We start from the raw sequence: 24092 nt of genomic DNA on the forward strand, positions 1-24092 counted from the left end.
TTTTTACTGCAATTATTTTTCAATAGCCAAACTCCACTCACCATTTGCCTTATTTGGAGGAGCCAATCAGGGCTTTTGTCAGCAGACAACAAGGCCAGTCACTATAATTAGGGACAGAAATGTAGCAGAGTTAGCCTTGAGTAGTCAGTAGGTGCATTTCAAGTAAAGAGAATTAGAAATTGCTCAATTTTCTTAGCTAAATTACATGAAAAGGGGCAATATAAATAATGAAAATATATTGCACATAACTAATACAAACATCTCAAGGTGTTTACTGTCCCTCAAATTGAAAAGTTGTTTAAAGTTGCATGCTTTATCTGAATCAAGAAAGAGAAAAAAAATTGTGTTGTCCCTTTTTAAACATTTTTTTGGAGAATCATATTTTGATTCTAGCTCAGTGTACAATGTTTGAACTCAGAAGTGTAAAGATAAAAACAGCTTACAAACAATATATGGACTTTTGATACTCACCCTCTTTTTGAAATTGTTTAGATGTATAACTGCTTTTTTAACTCTTTGCTTTCTGCTACTTGCATTGCAGGTATTTGTAGATAATTTTGTCCATGCGGATCTTCACCCTGGAAACATATTAGTGCAAGGGACTGAGCAGTTCAGCTCAGGTAACGTGGACCAGACCACCCTGGTGGACATGTGTGACACGCTGATTGTGAACGTCCGTCCCAGCCGTTGCCCCCTCAGACTGGTGCTGCTTGATGCTGGGCTTGTGGCTGAACTTCAAGAAGAAGATCTGCAGAACTTCAGGGCCGTGTTTACTGCTGTGGTGCTGGGACAGGTGAGAATTTAGCATTATCTAGATTATAGTTGTCTATAGTGATTCATTCCTCTGCAAAAGATTTATCAATAGGCAGATTGTAATGTATCAGTAAATGTTCAAGTGTGGACCAGTAGATTAGAATGTTTGGTTTGTAGAACAAATGTGTCTACAGATTATTTGTGTATTTGGAAAGGTGGCGCTTCACTCCCCAGAAAACGACTCCAAACTTTCAGTGTGTATCTTTTAAACAAAATCAAGGCTCAAAATAGTGTAATCCCTAAAAGGGATATTGTACACCAGGGTCTTTTAATATGCAGGGGGTGGTCTACTCTTCCTGATTTCACAGCCATTTTCAGTGGGTTTCCCAGCCTAACATCATTAACTGTTAAATTCGCAGCTTCTAAGTAAGATTTTAAATGGTTTATATTGGATATGTTTAGATCAGTATCTGTACGTATTCTTCTTTTTTTAACATTGAATTTATGCAGCCTCCACAATCGTACAAGCTGTACTGTATCGGTTTACTTTTAATAACGAGCTTACTTTTAATAAAGTACTTGGTACAGTGTGACGTCAATATTAGAAGTGATCCCGTTCAATACAGTGTGAACTTATCGTTTGCGTGATTGTAGCAGTTGCATAAATACAATGTTAATAAAACACAGAACCTTATTTTAAAATATGCGTAGTATATTTTGCATTTTCTGGTGCTGTGCTCGGAATGTTCAAAGGCAGCGAGCCCTATCTTTTCTTTTGAATGGTAAACACCACTCATTTGTACAGTGAGGGTCAGCACACTTTATTAGAACGTCACCCAGCGAGAGCTTTGCAAGACTAAAATAAACATTTTTCAGTGGACCCATCGATCTTGTGACCATCGGGCCCCGTGAATGTACTAAATATTCACATTCAGACCAGAGGTAAAATGAACGTATGCCTCTATGAATATAACTGTGTATGAACAAGTATAATGTAGCATATTATTCAATTAAAACCTCTCATTTTACTTCTGGCACCTACATCTGCCTTTAGACAGCTGTACCTTTCAGTTTAGCTCACATAGTAGAGAGCAGAAGAGTTACATTACAGCAGTTTTTTGCACAGTTTAAATGTATATAACAAATATAATCTCCAAGCTGGCGGGGCCCAGTGAGAAGATGCATAGCTTCACTAACTAATACTTGTAAGAGTGACAATGAATACAGCAGCAGACACAGGAGGACAACTATAAAATGGTGATTAATAACCATGGTTCTGTAATTGTATTTCCCTGAGCAATTTAATGTCCCTTTTCAGCCCTTGTGAGCCCGTAGCAGGGCCGTACACACACAAGGAAAATAAAGGAAGTTACAGTAATCAGTATACTTTGACCCACAGGGTGGATTTACTGCAAAATTATTGGTTGTTTCTATCTTTTCTGCACAGAAATGGTTAAGCATGATCTCCTTGTCACCTGCTTCAGATAAACTGAATATACTTGTCCTTTTACCCTCTGTGCGCCAGCAGTTTTGTACAATCGCCCCTTGTCACATATACACCTATTTTCAGCAGTTAGTGACTTGCAGTATATACAGTATATATATCTTGAGTTGTAGCTAAATTTATTTAAAAGAGCATATTACTTCATTTTTTTCTATCATGTATATGAAGTCGAATATATTAAAAAGCTGCTTGAATTTAAACTGAAGCTAACAGGAAGTGACTAATCCCCATACGTCTGAGTCTTAGGACTCTACTGCTAACTGGCTGATGAAGGCAACTCTCACAAGAAAAAAAGGCTTATTCAGCAAAAGAACATTGTTCTGTAATACATTTTAAAACATTTTCTTTTAGATAGAAAAAAAGACAATTTATTAGTATCATGCCCCTGTAACCCCTTTGCAACCTGCAAACAAAAAATGCCAGGGAATTTTTAGCATTTTTGCTATCACTCTGTTTAAAAAGAAATAGGGCCTTTTTTTATTTAGCTCTAAAAACTATATATATATATTACAACACAAGGTATTGACATAAGACCATTTTGCTATATTTGATGCTGCTATTTGGTCGCCAAATACGATTATTTTAAAAAAAAAGTACATTTTTTCGCAAACGTTGGGTTTCTCACTGAAATTATTTAAACAAAACTATTGTAGTCATAAGACAAATGTTTGTAAAAGCTTATTTGGGGTTACCTTTGTTCAGGTATGAATAGCTTTGCCATTGTTTTTGGCAATTAGAAAGCCGCTAATTGCACCACAGTGATGGAGTTAATCAGGTATCTTGTATGGTTAATATTTGCTGTAGTGTAGAGATTACCCTCCCTCACCTCCATTGGTCACCACCATCTTAGGTACTGGCAGACAGTCTGGCAGTTTAGTAATATTTTTATTTCTGTAGTGTAGGGCACCCTCTTCACCTACGTACCTCCCTGATTCCCCCCCCCCAACAGTTTTCTAACCCTCCGCCTTCGCAATACCCCCACCGTCTTTGTTACTGGCTGCTAGAATGCCAGTAACAAAATAAATATATATATATATATATATATATATATATATACACACACCTCTCAAAATTTCAAGTCCTGAGCTACTAGCCTGCCCAAAATGTAACTTGCCACTTCTGATCCCATGCACTACCTGCCCACACCACACACACTACTCCACCCCCTCTTTGCATATGTTTACCCACTGTGAAACCCATTATTGTACATTCATTTTGTAATAGTTTTTATTTTATACCATAAATTAAATAATGCTACATACAGTAATACATTGACAAAAATAGTGCATAGCAGTTTTCAACTAGGGGTTCTGAGGAAGACAACAGCTGTATAGAAAAAAGAAGTTGTTGAGCTGAGAGAAAAACAGAGAGTGCTGACATTAATGTGAGGCGATAGCAGACCTGGACATTTATTTATTTTATAATTATCATCGCTCAACTATCATTATCCACTCCCTCCTCTCTTCAATCTCTCGTTTTACCCTCTCGCTTCTCTCTCAGGCCATTCTTCTCTTTACACTCTTTTGTGTCTTTCTGATCGCTTCACTCTTTCTTTTTTTCTAAACTCTTTCTTAGCACCATCTTTTTCTCCCTTTTTACCCTCTCAGAAGTAGGTCTAAGCACTAATGGGGTCCCTAGAGGAATAACATATCCTTGCCCTTTCATGGATATTTAATATCCCTTTAGATACTAGTTCACTCGACACTGTTAAATTAACACTCACCAATGGCTTGTGGGCTAATGGAAATTTTGAGATATATATATATATTCCCAAAAACAAGACATTATAGTAGCAAATAGATTAATACCTTTAGCTGGTATTTAATTAAATATATATATATATATATATATATATAATTTATGTTATTTATTTTTTCTTCTGTAGTGTAGTAGACCCCTCTCCACAAGCGCATGTTGTTGGGTTTTTTCTACCCTCACATAAGACCCTCTCCCAGTGTAAAAACCGCCAAAAACCTGCTGCCTAGGCAACCAGTTCTTGGTAAACAACACAGTGCAAAAATAAGACATAAAGAAATACCAACAAGAAACAAATATGTTTAAATCCACACCTATACAGAGAGGTACATATACATGTATTATAGTTTATCCTAGGCATGATTAAAATTCCTCTATAGTGACAAACAGCTGTGGCACAGTGATCAAGGATATACTGGATACAGTATAAAAACATTTCTCACAAAAAGTAAATATTGTTACAACCATGTATACCAGAGTAACAGCACACACGTAATATTAAATAGGAGTATAGGTTCATCAGAGGCTATATACCTGACCTGCAGTCCCTGTATACATCCAAATGTAGCTTAAAATGACAGGATAAACCCATACAAGCCTCAATGGTCAGAGGCCCCAAGTGTACTAATCCTGACATAGGCCATCCCGCAAGCATTCTACCAATATATCAAATAAGCCCTGTATGGAACTGGCTCAAACGTAGGGGAGATCGTAACAGCGTGCACAAACATCCACACATCGTAGTGTATAGTCCGTTAGTTCAAACGGCCCTAAATAGTTAGAGAACCCTTTTCGGCACAAACATGTAAGAGTTACCTTAAGCATAACGGGACTCCCATGTATCAGCTAGAAACGGCCCCAAATTAGAGTGGATTATAGGCCTGGGAGTACAGAGCGCACTACATAGTATCAGACAGTTCACGTTCCAATGCACATGCGTATCGCATGTGGAACGCCACCCACACTAGCAAAATGGAGCCACAGGATAGGTGGTGAGGGAAAAGCCCCTATAAATCTAAACACCAACGCTTTGCAGGGTAATGGCCAAGGCTAGGCATAAATGTCCAATCCTAATACTGAGTCGCCAGTCAAAATAAATTAATACCGGAGATCCCTCCTACAATATGCCAGATGATAAGGGAAACATATACAATTACTGTAAGGGGCTATGTGTCAGTCTGCAGGAAAGAGAGCAAAGACCGTATTGATATTAGGGGTGGTTCACATAGCATGTTAGTGTGCTGAATAGCATATACAGATATATACAGCATCTGATAAGGGCTATGTGTCAGGATGATGACGACCTCAAGGGGGGAACGATAAATAATGATTAAATATGGCCACCGTAACATATACATACAGGGGACCTTTACCATGCGTAAGGATCAAACACAACTGCCATTATCATAGTGAAGAGAGGTATATCTCAAAGATCCCCATGGGTACCGGGACATAGATAGGAAATAAGGGTACCAGTGCCCCATGGTAACAACTGACTATACTAAAAACTAAATTTATGGTTACCTGATAGATTACTTTCTTTTACGATATGACGAGTCCACAGATTTCATCCTTACTTGTGGGATATTAACCTCCTGCTAACAGGAAGTGGCAAAGAGCACCACAGCAGAGCTGTGTATATATAGCCCCTCCCCTTCCCCTCCACCCTCAGTCATTCGGCCGAAGGTATAGGAAGAGAAAAAGGAAAGGCTAATAGGTGCAGAGGTGACTGAAGTTTACAAAAAATATAAAGAAAAACTGTTTTAAACAGAACAGGGTGGGCCGTGGACTAGTCATATCGTAAAATAAAGTAATTTATCAGGCAAGCATAAATTTAGTTTTCTTTTACAAAGATATGAAGAGGTCCACGGATTTCATCCTTACTTGTGGGAAACCAATACCAAAGCAATAGGACACGGATGAAAGGGAGGGACAAGACAGGAACCTAAACCGAAGGCACCACTGCTTGAAGAACCTTTCTCCCAAAAATAGCCTCAGAAGAAGCAAAAGTATCAAATTTGGAAAAAGTGTGAAGGGACGACCAAGTCGCAGCCTTACAAATCTGTTCAACAGATGCATCGCTTTTAAAAGCTCATGTGGAAGCCACAGCCCTAGTAGAATGAGCCGTAATTCTTTCAGGAGGCTGCTGTCCAGCAGTCTCATATGCCAGGCGGATGATACTTCTCAGCCAAAAAGAAAGAGAGGTAACCGTAGCTTTCTGACCCCTACGCTTTCCAGAATGAACAATGAATAAAGAAGAAGATTGACGGAAATGAAAGTAAAACTTTAAGGCACGGACCACATCGAAATTATGCAACATACGCTCCTTCTTAGAAGGGTTAGGACATAAGGAAGGAACAACAATTTCCTGATTAATATTCTTATTTGAAACAACCTAAAAACAGAACTTTCCAGTATAACAATTTGATATCCATGGAATGCATGGGTTCAAACGGAACCCCTTGAAGAACTTGAAAAACTAAATTCAAACTCCTGGGAGGAGTAATTGGTCTAAATACAGGCTTAATTCTAGATAAAGCCTGACAAAAAGACTGAACATCTGGTACATTTGCCAAACGTTTGTGAAACAGAATTGACAAAGCTGAAATGTGTCCCCTTAAGGAACTTGCTGATAACCCTTTCTCCAATCCTTCTTGGAGAAAAGACAGAATCCTAGGAATCCCAACTTTACTCCATGAGTAACTCTTGGATTCACACCAATAAAGATATTTACACCATGTCTTATGATAGATTTTTCTAGTGACAGGCTTTCTAGCCTATAACAAAGTATTGATAACCGAATCAGAGAATCCTCGCTTCGATAAAATCAAGCGTTCAATCTCCACGCAGTCAGCTGCAGAGAAATTAGATTTGGAAGTTCAAAAGGACCTTGAATGAGAAGGTCCTGACTCAATGGAAGTTTCCACGGTGGCAGAGAGGACATGTCCACTAGATCCGCATACCAAATCCTGCGTGGCCACGCAGGCGCTATCAGGATCACTGAAGCTCTCTCCTGTTAGATTCGAGCAATCACACATGGAAGGAGAGGAAACGGCGGAAACACATAAGCTAGGCTGAACAACCAAGGCACTGCCAAGGTATCTATCAGTTCGGCCTGAGGATCCCTTGACCAGGATCCGTATCTTGGAAGCTTGGCATTCTGCCAAGATGCCATCAAATCCAATTCCGGTCTGCCCCATCTGAGAATCAATGAGGCAAATACCTCCGGGTGAAGTTCCCACTCCCCCGGATGAAAATTCTGCCGACTTAGAAAATCTGCTTCCCAGTTCTCTACTCCTGTGATGTAGATTGCTGACAGATGACAAGAGTGTGCCTCCGCCCAACTGATTATCTTGGATACCTCTATCATCGCTAAGGAACTCCTTGTTCTCCCCTGATGATTGAGAAATGCCACAGTCGTGATGTTGTCCGACTGGAATCTGATGAATTTGGCTGAAGCCAACTGAGGCCACGCCTGAAACGTATTGAATATTGCTCTCAGTTTCAGAATATTGATTGGAAGTAGAGACTCCTCCTGAGTCAAAACACCCTGAGCCTTCAGGGAGTTCCAAACTGCACCCCAGCCCCCCACCCAGAAGCAAGGGCAGAAATAAGGCTTTAGAAGTACTCATATCAACATCTAGTTAAAAGATAGATAAAAAATACCCTCTACAACTTGCCACAGCTCTGCTGTGGCGCCTACCTGCCCCCAGAGTACTTCAAATCAAGTTTCCAACCCTTCAGACCAGCTACACAGTCCAGGAGCCACCGAGTTACTGTTTGCTGCTGCTAAGCCTGAAGGAAAATGTGCCAAAATAGGCTCCGCCCCTTAAGGTCAAAAGTTGGAGTAGGCCCAAACAACACCGCATGGGAATGCAGTTTTGCAGTAAAGTAGAAATACACACACAATATAACCCTCAAGCATAAAACCAATAAGTTTTAAGTGCCAAAAATAAAAAAACATAAAACATCGTTTTTTACAATGTCTCCCATGTCACGTAATGCCCAAATATCAACTAATGATAAATATAACATAGGGACTCCAGTAACATCCCTCTTATTAAAATAGGTTTTACTGCTTACCCCATCCCCATACAGGGAAATAATGTCAGCCAGTTCTGATACACCAAGTCTCCTCAGAAAAAAAGGCTGCACATACCTTAATGCTACTTGTAGCATGAAACCGGTCTCCACACTGAAGATGTCTCATGGTTACCTTCAGAAGTCTTGTGGGAACCAGCGTGGATCTTAGTTACAAATGCTAAGATCATCAAACCTCAGGGCAGAAATCTTCTTCCATATCCCCCTGAGGAAAATAGCACGCACAGGTACCATTTTAAAATAAAAAACTTCTTGATTGAAGAAACTAAAACTTACACCTCACTTTACCATTTCTTCCTAGTATAACACAGGCAAAGAGAATGACTGGAGGTGGAGGGGAAGGGAGGGGCTATATATACAGCTCTGCTGTGGTGCTCTTTGCCACTTCCTGTTAGCAGGAGGTTAATATCCCACAAGTAAGGATGAAATCCGTGGACTCGTCATATCTTTGTAAAAGAAATAGATCAACAGTGACACCTTGATAGTTTAAACATACGTCAACAGTACTGAGAAACAAGACATGCCCACACACACCCAAAGTGCCAAGAATACAACCGTCAATTACAACCATTAATTCTAAGTACTTATATCACAGTTAGTCCACATATAGGGGGGTATCACGATCTAGTCCGTGCGAATTTCAGACACTTGTATAGTCCCCTCACAGGAAGCAATGCCATTCAATACCCATGTTCAGACCCCTTGGGTGAACAGTGTCCAGTTTGTAGATCCACTCTGCCTCTTTTCGGAATAGCAGCTTTCCCCGATCACCACCCCGACTCAGTGGAGGGACATGGTCAATTAATTTAAACCTCAAGTCCGCCACAGAGTGGCCCTTTTCCATGAAATGCCTCGCCACAGGCTGGTCACTTTTCCATTTATCAATGGCAGTGCGTATGGCACATCTGTAGTTTGCCATCCTCTTTTTAATGTCGTCTGAAGTCTTGCCTATATAAAACAGGCCACAATTACAGTTTAGCATATATACCACAAATTTCGTGGAGCATGTAAGGTAGTGATTGATTTTAAACCTTTCATTGGTGTGTGGGTGTCGGAAATGGCTGCACTGGAGCATCGCATTACACGTAGCACAGCTAGGACACTTAAAGGATCCCTTCTTAGTCAAGGTTATTACCTTACTATAGCTGCTGATAGGGTCTGTCCTCATCAGTATGTCCTTCAAGTTTCTACCCCGCTTATAGCCAATCCTTGGTGGACCATATCCACGGTAGGGTAATGAGTCATCAGACTCTACAATGTCCCATTTCTCTTTCAAAGTCATTCCCAGTGTTCTTGTGTTGGGAGTGTAAGTAGTAATAAAGTTAATCCTACTCTGGGTATCCTTGTCAGTATAGTCTGCATTCAGATCCAATCTTGCCTCCTTAATCAGTTGATTATTGTGTCCTGTGTTCCTGAATCTATCCTCCATTTCCTTTAGTTGGATATCACGCCTCCTTCCTGATGTATTATTTGCAGGGGGCGGCATTGCACAAGCAGTTCACATTGTTAGCATTTATTGATGTGCGGCGGACATGATACGCTACATCATATCATGTCACTTTAATAAATCGGCCCCTATGTATCCTCTCCAAAGGGGGTTAACACATAGGTCTAAGCATAAGCACTGTAGCATGGCCAGTTAGCCAATCAGAAGCTGCAGTCACTGTCAGTTACCATTAATGTCAGTAGCTGCAATGCCTATGGTGAGTATTAAAAATGTGTTACCTGTTCTAACAATGCCCCTTAATCATCATATTCACAAGCTGTTATTATGACAAATATTGGATCTCCTTTGTCTATTCACAGGGAGACCGCGTGGCTGAGCTGATCCTGCATCACGCCAGAGACAACCAGTGTAGGGATACGGAGAGATTCAAGACAGAGATGGCGGAACTGGTGAACGAGGCCCGGAAGAACACTGTGTCTCTGGGCAAGGTGAGACCTCCCTATCTTCCAAAGCTTTTTAGTTTTTTGTTTTTTTTAATAATGTTCATAAAGTTCACTGTACTCCAAATGTCATAACATCCATATGAAAGGGCAGCATCTGACAAGTCAGGTAAAAGCTTTTTAAATTTAAACTGCAATCGATACAGCTGTGAAGTACTGAATAAAACATATTTGTTTTTGCATCAGATTCATCATTAATATCCACACCGCTGACACCTTTGCGCTCATAAGTATTTGGTTATCTTTTTGTGCCTTGTGATAATTTTATGAGCCCTATTGGTTGTGCTAGGGGAAACAAAATAGTGTGCACAACCTTAATGTCTAGCGGAGGCACGCAAGAAATAAATTAATAAACATTTCCCTAAATTCTGCCACATCACACTATTAACCCCTCATCTGAAATACCACCAATGCAGACAAACCATTCTATGCTCTTTACCCCCATAGCTGTCACTATTCCAATGCAAACTCCCCATCACTATTAATTCCTTAACCACCAATGCAAACTCCTCTATGCTATTAACCTCCTAACTGCCAAAAACCCCAATGCAAACTCCCCTATGCTATTAACCTCCTAACTGCCAAAAACCCCAATGCAAACTCCTCTATGCTATTAACCTCCTAACTGCCACAACACCCAATGCAAACTCCCCTATGCTCTTAAAGGGACAGTCGGGTCCAAAAAAACCTTTCATGATTCAGATAGGGCATGTAATTTTAAACCGCTTTCTAATTTACATTTATAACTATTTTTGCTTTGTTCTCTTGGTATTCTTAGTTGAAAGCTAAACCTAGGAGGTTCATGTGCTAATTTCTTAGACCTTGAAGGTCGCCTCTGCATTTGACAGTTTTTCACCACTAGAGGGCGTTAGTTCATGTGTTTCATATAGATAACTTGGACCTCATGCACGTGAATTTACAGAGGAGTGAGCACTGAATTGGCTAAAATGCAAGTCTGTCAAAATAACTGAAATAAAGGGGCAGTCTGCAGAGGCTTAGATACAAGGGAATCACAGAGGTAAAACGTGTATTATTATAACTGTGTTGGTTGTGCAAAACTGGGGAATTGGTAATAAAGGGATTATCTATCTTTTGAAACAACAAAAAGTTCTGGTGTTGACTGTCCCTTTAATCTCCTAAAACCACTAACAACTAATCAGTTCCAGAAAGACACCCCTCAGACGCCCTAAGTTATAAAATAAACTTTAGTGAAAATAAGTTATTTAAAAAAAAAACCAGCCCTTAAAGGGACAGTCAACACCAGAATTTTTGTTGTTTAAAAAGATAGATGATCCCTTTATTACCCATTCCCCAGTTTTGTATAAGCAACACAGTTATAATAATTCATTTTTACCTATGTCCTTACCTTGTATCTAAGCCTCTGCAAACTGTCACCTTATTTCAGTTATTTTGACAGACATGCATTTTAGCCAATCAGTGCTTACTCCTAGGTAACTTCACGTGCATAAGCTCAAAGTTATCTATATGACACACATGAACTAATGCCCTCTAGTGGTGAAAAACTGTCAAAATGCATTCACATAAGAGGTGGCCTTCAAGGTCTAAGAAATTAGCATATGAACCTCCTAGGTTTAGCTTTCAACTTACAATACCAAGAGAACAAAGCAAAATTGGTGATAAAAGTAAATTGGAAAGTAAATTTAAAATTACATGCCCTATTTGAATCATGAACGTTTATTTTGGACTAGACTGTCCCTTTTAAAAACAAAGCAAACCCCCCCATAAAAACAAAAAGTTTCCCTAATACTGTGGTGCATTGTCTGCTCTGCGCTTCCTGGGGTCTTCTTCCTTCTGTACCCCACCATAATATTGCTTTCCATAGAGGTGTGCTGGCAGCTAGATTCTTTCTATTGGCTGCATTTAAAAAAAATAGCCAATAGAATAACAGCTCATTCTAGAACGCAATAACTATTGGCTCATTGTGTTAGGACCAGTAATTACTGACAAGAATACGTTTACAACACTCTCATTCTGCATTACTTGAAATATGTAACATTGTGTGTATTATTATAAAGATGTATTTTTCTTCATTTTTCTTTTCTTTGAGAGGTTTCAACATAACTTAATTTTTTTTAAAGGAACATGAAAACCAAAATGTTTCATCATACAGATAGAGCATAACGTTTTAAACAACTTTTCAATTTCCTTTTATTTAAATTGCTTTGTTCTCTTAGGATCTTTTGTTTTAAAAGCATACCTAGGTAGGCTCAGTAGCCACAATGCACTACTGGGAGCTTGCTGCTGATTGGTGGCTGCACATATATGCCTCTTGTCATTGGCTCACCTGATGTGTTCAGCTAGCTCTCAGTAGTGCATTGCTACCATTTCAGCAAAGGATACCAAAATAATGAAACCAGTTTGATAATAGAAGTATATTGTAAAATTGTTTCAAATTGCTTTCTGAATCGTAAAGATTATTTCTTTTTAATGACACGGTGAGTCCACGGATCATCTAATTACTATTGGGAATATCACTCCTGCCCAGCAGGAGGCTGCAAAGAGCACCACAGCACAGCTGTTAAATATCCTCCCTTCCCTCCAACCCCAGTCATTCTCTTTGCCTACGTTAGAGCAAGGAAATGGTAAAGTTTAGGTGTTAGAAAGAAGATTCTTCAATCAGGATTTTATTATTTTTCAGCAATGCAAGATTGTGCTGCTTTGTCCTAGGGTGTAGCCGTAGTCCATATCAGTCTCTTCAGTAGAGCAGTGGTGGCTTTCAAGCAATGGGAACTTGTGGGGTACAATCCTCACTGCGCCTCCCATGTATTTAATGCTGCCCTAATCGTGCAAGCCTGAGTAAGATTACTCAGTCTTTGTTTTTATCCACAGGTCCATGTGAGGGAACTGGCCTTCTCAAACCTAGTGAGCTGCCGTGCTGCCTGGCAGAAGTATAAAGGTGATTGGTGGCTGCACATATATGCCTCTTGTCATTGGCTCACCTGATGTGTTCAGCTAGCTCTCAGTAGTGCATTGCTACCATTTCAGCAAAGGATACCAAAATAATGAAACCAGTTTGATAATAGAAGTATATTGTAAAATTGTTTCAAATTGCTTTCTGAATCGTAAAGATTATTTCTTTTTAATGACACGGTGAGTCCACGGATCATCTAATTACTATTGGGAATATCACTCCTGCCCAGCAGGAGGCAGCAAAGAGCACCACAGCACAGCTGTTAAATATCCTCCCTTCCCTCCAACCCCAGTCATTCTCTTTGTCTACGTTAGAGCAAGGAAATGGTAAAGTTTAGGTGTTAGAAGATTCTTCAATCAAGATTTTATTATTTTTCAGCAATGCAAGATTGTGCTGCTTTGTCCTAGGGTGTAGCCGTAGTCCATATCAGTCTCTTCAGTAGAGCAGTGGTGGCTTTCAAGCAATGGGAACTTGTGGGGTACAATCCTCACTGCGCCTCCCATGTATTTAATGCTGCCCTAATCGTGCAAGCCTGAGTAAGATTACTCAGTCTTTGTTTTTATCCACAGGTCCATGTGAGGGAACTGGCCTTCTCAAACCTAGTGAGCTGCCGTGCTGCCTGGCAGAAGTATAAAGGTAAGTACTAACTTTAATTTTTCTGGGACACATTGCAGAAAATAAGGATGACACTTTACATTATAATTATTGGTACAAGAGATCATTTTATTGGCAGCAATAGCAGGCACTGGGGACGAGGAGAGATGGCTCAGAGGTGGTGTTTTGATTATTACTTTACTCCCTGCGGCTTGGGTAATTCTTTTAGCCGATCAGGAGGTTAACGTTATAACGCCCACGATGGGCAGGGCTAGCTGAGGCGGCATTTTCTGTTGCGCGGCTTTTCCCCCCTTCACTTTCTGTGTTACGGAGCGGAGCTTGCTGCGTCACAGTCATTAGCTGTATAACGGTTACCGGTCTTCACTTCAGAGAGAATAGCTGTTGAGTCCGGATTTTCTAGCAGAATAATCACTCAGTTTTCAGTCAGGCAGGTAAGCACCTCAGCTAAGCTGAGGTGTAGAGGTTGTCCAGAGTGATTTTTGTGCTACTTTATAATTTTACTGCAGAAAAATAAAGCAGTTTCGTTTTAAAAATTAAAACGGTTCAGAACTCTGGACAGCATTTTTTTTATTGGTGGATGAATTTATCCACCAATCAGCAAGGACAACCCAGGTTGTCCACCAAAAAATGGGCCGGCATCTAAACTTACATTCTTGCATTTCAAATAAAGATTCCAAGAGAATAAAGAAAATTTGATAATAGGAGTAAATTAGAAAGTTGCTTAAAATGTCATGCTCTATCTGAATCACGAAAGAAAAATTTTGGGTTCAGTGTCCCTTTAAGCTCGAACACCTCCGTTGGTTACTTAAGAAGGTTTTATCTACCCTGGACGACTCCGACACTACTGTCGTAGTCAATCCAAAGAAGTCTAGTAAACTAAACAAGTATTTTGATATTCCTTCCATGGTGGAGTTTTTTCCTGTACCAGATCAAGCTACAGAGATTATTGCTAGGGAATGGGAGAGACAGAGTATCCCTTTTTCTCCATCCCCTATATTTAAGAAGATGTTTCCTATAGCAGACTCTATCAAGGTGTCTTGGCAGACGGTACCCAAGGTGGAAGGAGCAATTTCCACGCTAGCTAAGAGGATCACTATTCCCATAGAAGATAGTTGTTCCTTTAAGGATCCTATGGACAAGAAATTAGAGGGGTTACTCAAGAAAATGTATGTACACCAGAGTTTACAATGGCAACCTGCGGTGTGTATTGCTACCGTCACTAGTGCGGCGGCATACTGGTTTGATGCGTTTTCTGATTCTATTCGGACAGACACTACCCTCGAGGAGATCCAAGATAGAATTAAGGCCCTTAAGTTGGCAAATTCTTTTATTATGGATGCCTCCCTACAGGTTATTAAACTAGGAGCAAAAATTTCTGGGTTTGCCGTATTGGCTCGCAGAGTCTTATGGTTGAAATCCTGGTCTGCGGATGTGTCGTCTAAGCTTTTGGCGATCCCTTACAAGGGAAAGACCTTGTTTGGGCCGGGTCTGGCTGAGATCATTTCCGACATTACAAGAGGAAAAGGTAATTTCCTCCCTCAGGATAAGAGGAATAAACAGAAGGGGTGTCAGAGTAATTTTCATTCCTTTCGAAACTTAAAGGGCAAGCCTTCCTCTCCCTCACAAGAACAATCCAAGCCTTCCTGGAGGTCCATCCAGTCATGGAACAATGGAAAGCAAGCTAAGAAACCCGCCAATGACTCAAAGTCAGCATGAAGGGTCTGCCCCCGATCCTGGACTGGATCTTGTGGGGTTCGGGATGTTCAGGATCCCTGGGCGGTGGACATTGTGTCCCAGGGATACACGCTAGAGTTCAAAACTGTCCCTCCCAGGGGCAGGTTTCTTCTCTCTAGATTATCTGTAGACCAGATAATAAGAGAGGCGTTCTTACTCTGTGTTCAAGATCTTTCCGACCTGGGAGTGATAGTTCCTGTTCCAATACAGGATCAGGGTTTGGGATTTTACTCCAATCTGTTCGTGTTTTACCAAAAAAGAGGGAATGTTCAGACCAATTTTAGATCTCAAAAGTCTAAACAAATTCCTCAGAGTACCGTCCTTCAAGATGGAAACTATTCGTTCCATTCTTTCCTTGGTTGAAGAGGGTCAATTTATGACAGCGGTAGATTTAAAGGACACGTACCTGCATGTTCCCATCCACAGGGACCATCACAAGTTTCTGAGGTTTGCATTTCTAGACAAACACTTCCTGTTTGTGGCTCTTCTATTTGGCCTTTCCACAGCTCCCAGAATTTTCTCAAAGGTTCTGGGATCCCTGTTGGTGGTGCTCCAATTGCGGGGCATTGCAGTGGAGCCTTATCTGGACGACATTCTGGTTCAGGCGCCATCCTTTCAACAAGCAAGATCCCACACGGAAATGTTGTTATCCTTCCTGCGATCTTACGGATGGAAGGTGAATTTTGGAAAAGAGTTCCTTAGTTCCAAACTACAAGGGTAGTTTTCTTGGGAACTATAATAGATTCCTTATCAATGAAGATTTTTCTGACAGAAGTCAGGAAATCAAAGATTTTCTATTCCTGTCTAGCGCTTCAGTCCTCTCCTCGGCCATCAGTGGCTCAATGCATGGAGGTAATCGGTCTGATGGTAGCAGCCATGGACATCATCCGTTTGCCCATTTCCACCTCAGGCCTCTGCAGTTGTGCATGCTCAGGCAGTGGAACGGAGATTATGCGGATCTGCCTCCACAAGTACTTCTGGAGCAGGAGACAAGGGATTCTCTCCTTTTCGTGGTTGTCTCAGGAACATCTCTCCCAGGGAACCTGCTTCCGCAGACCCACCTGGGTGATTGTGACAACGGACGCCAGCCTACTGGGATGGGGAGCAGTCTGGGGCTCTCTAAAGGCTCAGGGGACATGGACTCGGTCGGAGTCTGTTTTACCCATAAACATTCTGGAGCTGAGAGCAATCTTCAATGCTCTTCTGGCCTCAGTTAGCTTTGGCCCGGTTTATCAGGTTCCAGTCGGACAACATAACTTCAGTGGCTTACATCAACCATCAGGGGGGAACTCGGAGTTCCTTGGCCATGGCAGAGGTAGCCAAGATAATTCAGTGGGCGGAGTCCCACAACTGCTGCCTGTCGGCGATCCGCATCCCAGGAGTGGACAACTGGGAGGCAGATTTTCTGAGCAGACAGACCTTTCACCCGGGGGAGTGGGAACTCCATCCGGAAGTGTTTTCCAGCTTGATTCTCAAATGGGGACAGCCGGAGCTGGATCTCATGGCATCTCGGCAGAATGCCAAGCTTCCGAAGTACTGGTCGAGGTCAAGGGATCTTCAGGCGGTACTGATAGACGCTCTGGCGGTACCTTGGAATTTCAGTCTTGCATACCTATTTCCGCTGTTCGCTCTTATCCCTCGAGTCATTGCTCGAATCAAACAGGAGAGGGTGTCAGTGATCCTCATAGCACCGGCGTGGCCTCGCAGGATCTGGTATGCAGACCTGGCGGAGATGTCGTCTCGTCCACCTTGGAGACTTCCATTGAGGAAGGACCTTCTACTTCAGGGGCCCTTCCTTCATCCAAATCTAGTTTCTCTGAAGCTGACTGCTTGGAGATTGAACGCTTAATTTTATCTAAGCATGGATTTTCAGTGTCGGTCATTGAGACTATGATTCAGGTGCGTAAGTCTGTGACTAGAAAGATTTACCATAAGATATGGCGTAAATATCTGCATTGGTGTGAATCCAAAGGCTACTCTTGAAGTAGAGTTCGGATTCCTAGAATTTTGGCTTTTCTCCAAGAGGGTTTGGAGAAGGGTTTATCGGCAAGCTCCCTAAAGGGTCAAATATCTGCCTTGTCTATTTTGTTACATATACGTGTGGGGGATGTACCATACGTGCAATCGTTCTGTCAGGCCTTGGTCAGAATCAGGCCTGTGTTTAAGCCAGTTACTCCTCCCTGGAGTCTTAATCTAGTTCTTAAAGTTCTTCAACAGGCTCCGTTTGAGCGTATGCATTCCTTAGATATTAAGTTATTATCTTTTGAAGGTTTTGTTTCTGGTTGCTATTTCATCTGCTCGTAGAGTTTCAGAGCTCTCAGCATTACAGTATGAGTCTCCTTACCTTATTTTTCATTCGGATAAGGTAGTTTTGCGTACTAAGTTAGGGTTTCTCCCTAAGGTGGTTTCTGATCGGAACATTAATCAGGAGATTGTTGTTCCTTCCTTGTGTCCTAACCCTTCTTCTCAGAAGGAGCGTCTGCTGCACAATCTGGACATGGTGTGTGCATTGAAATTCTATTTACAGGCGACTAAGGATTTTCGTCAGTCTTCTGCTCTGTTTGTAGTTTTCTCTGGAAAACGTAATGGGCAGAAAGGTACGGCTACTTCTCTTTCTTTGTGGCTGAAGAGTATCATTCGCTTGGCCTATGAAACTGCTGGACAGCAGCCTCCTGAGAGAGTTACGGCTCATTCTACGAGGGCTGTTTCCTCTTGCTGGGCATTCAAAAATAAAGCTTCTGTGGAACAGATTTGCAAGGCTGCAACTTGGTCCACTCTTCACACTTTTTCTAAGGCGCTTTTGGGAGAGAGGTTCTTCAAGCAGTGGTGCCTTCCGTTTAGGTTCCCTGTCGTGTCCTCTAGCTTGGGTATTGATTCTCAATAGTAATTGGATGATCCGTGGACTCACCGTGTCATTAGAAAGAAAACAACATTTTTGCTTACCTGATAAATTTATTTATTTCTTGACACGGTGAGTCCACAGCCCGCCCTGTTTTCTTAAGGACAGGGTTTTTTTGTTGTAAACTTCAGACACCTCTGCACCTTGTTGCTTCCTTTCTCTCCTTTGCTTCGGTCGAATGACTGGGGTTGGAGGGAAGGGAGGTGATATTTAACAGCTTTGCTGTGGTGCTCTTTGCCGCCTCCTGCTGGGCAGGAGTGATATTCCCAATAGTAATTAGATGATCCGTGGACTCACCTTGTCAAGAAATAAATACATTTATCAGGTAAGCATGAATTTCATTTTTTGGGTCTCGTGTCCCTTTAACGAAAAAAATAAAACCTCAACAAAGTGTGATTATGTAATTGCACATCTTAAGTTTTAATTCTTAAGAGAATTTATCCATCAAACTGAATTCTCGGTGATGTCACTACTTTTATTTGTGTCTCTTTTTCAGATACAAGTTGCTGTTTTGCTTTCTCGAGTTTTCCGACTTATGATGACGCACAAGGTAATGTTTTGTTTGTTTGTTAAAGTGAAATAAAGGACCAGTAGTAAAATGCTGCAATGTGCTAGAGAGGTTTCTGATTGCAGTATTTATTGTGCAGACCTTTTGTGTTTAAAGGACATTCTATTGCAACAACTGAATTCTTTAAACCATTGCTGCTTGCAATTTATGCAATATTCACGCTCTAGTGGTTGAACAGTCTCTTATCACATGCTTATTATTAGCTTGTCACAAAAAGAGACTGCTAATTCATGTGTTTGATAAAAGTTAACATTGTGCTCTCTCCTGTGGAGTTGTGCAGGACACAGCACTAATTGGCTAAAATGCAGGTCTGTTTATATTTAGCCACAGATGGACCGGCTCCTTACATTCCTGCTTTTTCAAATAAAGATGCCAAGAGAACAAAAGAGTAAATTAAGAAGGTTGCTTAAAATTACTGCTCTATCTGAATCATGAAAGAAAACGTTTGGTTTTATTATCCCTTTAAATTTGTTTTGAGGCACCAGCTCCTAATGAGCATGTGCAAGAAATCAGTATAAACATATTTGTGATTCGCTGATGGCTGTCACATGATACAGAGGCAGGGAAATGAAAGGGCGTTTTTTAAATGTTTATTTGCATTGTTTTTTTATATGAAATTCTACTGTATTTAATAGTCCTTTAAAAGGGCCATTATGCTGAAAAAAAATTTAAGTTTTTAGAGCATGTAATTTTAACACTAATGACTAGTACCGCTTGGATGCTGCAGAGAACGGCTGCATTCAAGCGGAAATGGATGCTGACCCAATCAACAGCTGCAGTCACACAGCTGGGTCATGCAACATCCACTTCTGCTCCCAAGCAGTACTTTAACTGTGTTTAACCCCTTTGCAGGTTGGTAGTGCTAAAATGACGTTTCCTAATGAATTAGAGCATGGAATCTGATTTATACTTATTTTTTGCATTTCCCTTATGACTGTTTATTATTATGTTGGCACAAATGATGCGACTGTTCACGCAAGCATAAAGTAGACAAGGCAACATAAAATACACATTTTCTTTGTATTAGTCCAAAAATAAAAGAGAACCCTTCCTGGTCTTGTTTGAGCAGTTGAATGATACCAGATTTAGCAGCGAAGTAATAACAAATTATCCAGCGATTCCAATAGTTATCGTACCCAAGATTAATTAGAACTTTTTACTTTTATAAAAATTGTTAATTTTCTTGTTCTATAGTTATAAAATTTAAGTGAAAATAAAGGGTGAATCATTTACCTGATCACATCTCAGTTTACCAGTTGCTGTCTGTTCAGTAACCCATGAATGGTGAAAATTTCACATCTAAACCCCCAGGCATAGATGTCCAAACACACCCAGACCAGGGTTCTTCAAACTTTTTTTTCCAAAAACTCGGTGCCATGATACCATATACCTTAGCAATCCTATTTTTATGCTTGGTCTGAAAATGTCTGAAGGTGATATACAAGATAGCTTCAACTTTTGGCTAAGTGACTAAAATGTATTCTTACTTTATTCCTATAACACACACACTCTCATACAACACTGACACACACCACACACACAACACTGACACACACCACACACACACACACTCTCATACAACACTGACACACACCACACACACACACACTCTCATACAACACTGACACACACCACACACACACTGTCATACAACACTGACACACACCACACACACACACACACTGTCATACAACACTGACACACACCACACACACACACACTTTCATACAACACTGACACACACCACACACACACACACACACTTTCATACAACACTGACACACACCACACACACACACTCTCATACAACACTGACACACACCACACACACACACTTTCATACAACACTGACATACACCACACACACACACACTCTCATACAACACTGACACACACCACACACACACACACACACACTCTCATACAACACTGACACACACTACACACACACACACACACTCTCATACAACACTGACACACACTACACACACACACACACTCTCATACAACACTGACACACACCACACACACACACACACTTTCATACAACACTGACACACACCACACACACACACACACTCTCATACAACACTGACACACACCACACACACTCTTATACAACACTGACACACACCCCACACACACACTCTCATACAACACTGACACACACCACACACACACACTCTCATACAACACTGACACACACCACACACACTCTCATACAACACTGACACACACCACACACACTCTCATACAACACTGACACACACCACACACACTCTCATACGACACTGACACACACCCCACACACACACACACACTCTCATACAACACTGACACACACCACACACACACACACTTTCATACAACACTGACACACACCACACACACTCTCATACAACACTGACACACACCACACACACACACACTCTCATACAACACTGACACACACCCCACACACATACACTCTCATACAACACTGACACACACACTCTCATACAACACTGACACACACACTCTCATACAACACTGACACACACACTCTCATACAACACTGACACACACCCCACACACATACACTCTCATACAACACTGACACACACACTCTCATACAACACGGACGCACACACTCTCATACAACACGGACACACACACTTTCATACAACACTGACACACACCACACACACACACACACTTTCATACAACACTGACACACACCACACACACTCTCATACAACACTGACACACACCCCACACACACACTCTCATACAACACTGACACACACCCCACACACACACTCTCATACAACACTGACACACACCACACACACACACTCTCATACAACACTGACACACACCACACACACTCTCATACAACACTAACACACACCACACACACTCTCATACAACACTGACACACACCACACACACTCTCATACAACACTAACACACACCACACACACTCTCATACAACACTGACACACACCACACACACTCTCATACGACACTGACACACACCCCACACACACACACACACACTCTCATACAACACTGACACACACCACACACACACACACTTTCATACAACACTGACACACACCACACACACTCTCATACAACACTGACACACACCACACACACACACACTCTCATACAACACTGACACACACCCCACACACACACACTCTCATACAACACTGACACATACACTCTCATACAACACTGACACACACACTCTCATACAACACTGACACACACACTCTCATACAACACGGACGCACACACTCTCATACAACACGGACACACACACTCTCATACAACACGGATGCACACACTCTCATACAACACTGACACACACCACGCACACTCTTATACAACACGGACACACACCACACACACTCTTATACAACACGGACACACACCACACACACTCTTATACAACACGGACACATACCACACAACACGGACACACAAGTTGCGACCCAGTAATGGGTCCCGACCCGTGATTTGAAGAACCCTGCCTTAGACCATAAAGCTCTGTCTCCGGGCAAATGGTAAAATATGTGCGCTCTTATATTCTTCATTTGGAACATATCTGTGAAAATATCTGTAGAAATGAATAATCCCAACTATTACACACAACATAACTATCCATCCATTCCCCATAGCACAGGCGGTGCATACCACAGTACACTTTTGACTTGTGCACATTAGCTGTCAGTCATGCCTCATGTCTGCTTTGTCAAGTGGATCTCTTCCACAAATAAAGACAGATTTAAATCCCAATGTGATCCTTGTAAAATAAAAATGTCATCCTTTGGGGGGGCGGAGCCAACAGCCAAGCAGTGAGGACGTGTTTTAATGAGCTTCTGCAAAGATCTATTTAAAATAACGGCAAATTGCGGTTTATTCTCTGCAATTTGCCCCAATCCTAACAGTATACAAGCAGGACTGTTCCCGCTGTGATTGTGAATCGCTTTATTATTTGTTCAAGCCAGATATTCATCCTACTTATCTCAGCTAACTGAGAAATGGCTAGGCCATTGGGGCCTACGAAAGGTATGGTGTCAGATATGGAAGGAGTCTCCGCAGAGTTATATGAAGCAATGTGGAAGCTTAACCAACAACTTGATGCTGGCTATGAGGAACTATTAGCCTGCCTAAAGTCACCTGTGGATCAGCAAGCATCCCCGACGCAAGACAGATGGGATAATGGAAAGCTGCAGACTTGCAAAAAGCAACAGCTAAGAGTGGCGAAGGGAGAAGCTATGACTAGAATGGCCGGTATTATGGTGAAATCCGTTTTGCTGAGCAGAAGCCATAGAACGGAAGCTGAAAGAACACTGTATGCTCATAAAAAAAATTATGCACCGACACAACAACTCTGAGAACTATGTGCCCGAAGAGAGCTTGTGCACGTACAAGATGGCGCCATTCCCTTCACATCCTTCAACACGGAACCTGCAGGGATGTTTGCGGACTCACTCTTGGCGCTACACCCAGAGAAGACGAGCAAAAAGCCTGAGGTTAGTGCCACCGCTATTAAGGAAGTTGCCAGAGCCTCACTGGGCGACGCTGACCGCTTGACACGCTTGCATGAGAACCCTACAGCGACAACTACACAATATGACCGCGGGCAGCGTGGCATCCCTCCCTTCAACTTGAGAACAGGTGTCGGCTAGCAGCTCTGCATATGGACCGCTCTGATGACTTCTCTCGGCGGCTCTCAATAACCGGATTCTGGACAGTCCCTCACAGGACAATATGTTAATTAACTAGCAGCCCTGATGGACATATAAATAACCTGCTCTTCTTCTACAGTAACTACAGGCTAATAACTTTGGCGTGGGTTAGCTGAGGTCTCTTATGCTGCACGCTTGTGAACAGATTCTTGGTATTAATGGGATATTTTTTGCCTGTGTTATGTCGTGGGCTACTAGTTTGGGATTGTTTATCAGACTAGCACCAATCACAGAATTTAGATAAACATAATATTTTGCTGTAGTTTGATATGCGTTCTGTTCAAAAGTCTCTATGTTATGCTTTAGGTTTTGTGTTGTGCCTGAAGGCTAGGTTGTATTATTTCATTTTCTGGTGATAGGCCAGGTCAGCTCACATATAGACATAGCTGTCAGTGTATTTGTTTTAACTCACTGTCAGATGTACAGGTGTTACCCTGCCGATATTAGGCCATAATTTAGGCTTTCACAATCTAAAATTAACCCTTAGCAATATTTACTTTGCTGCCTCAACACATTGGAGGACAGTCTTTTACATTCTAGGT

General features: G+C 41.5%; 1 protein-coding gene across 1 annotated transcript in view; it reads left to right on the forward strand.

The window, feature by feature from the left end:
• The window catches only part of ADCK2 (aarF domain containing kinase 2), a 39980-nt gene that overhangs the window by 11590 nt on the left and 4298 nt on the right, over positions 1-24092 (forward strand). The window contains exons 5-7 of the mRNA XM_053719036.1: positions 542-793; positions 9920-10048; positions 18737-18790. Of these exons, the coding sequence (XP_053575011.1) occupies positions 542-793; positions 9920-10048; positions 18737-18790 (435 nt within the window). The remainder of the gene's footprint in view (positions 1-541; positions 794-9919; positions 10049-18736; positions 18791-24092) is intronic.

This window comes from Bombina bombina, chromosome 6 (assembly GCF_027579735.1).
Source record: "Bombina bombina isolate aBomBom1 chromosome 6, aBomBom1.pri, whole genome shotgun sequence".
NCBI classification, from domain to species: domain Eukaryota; kingdom Metazoa; phylum Chordata; class Amphibia; order Anura; family Bombinatoridae; genus Bombina; species Bombina bombina.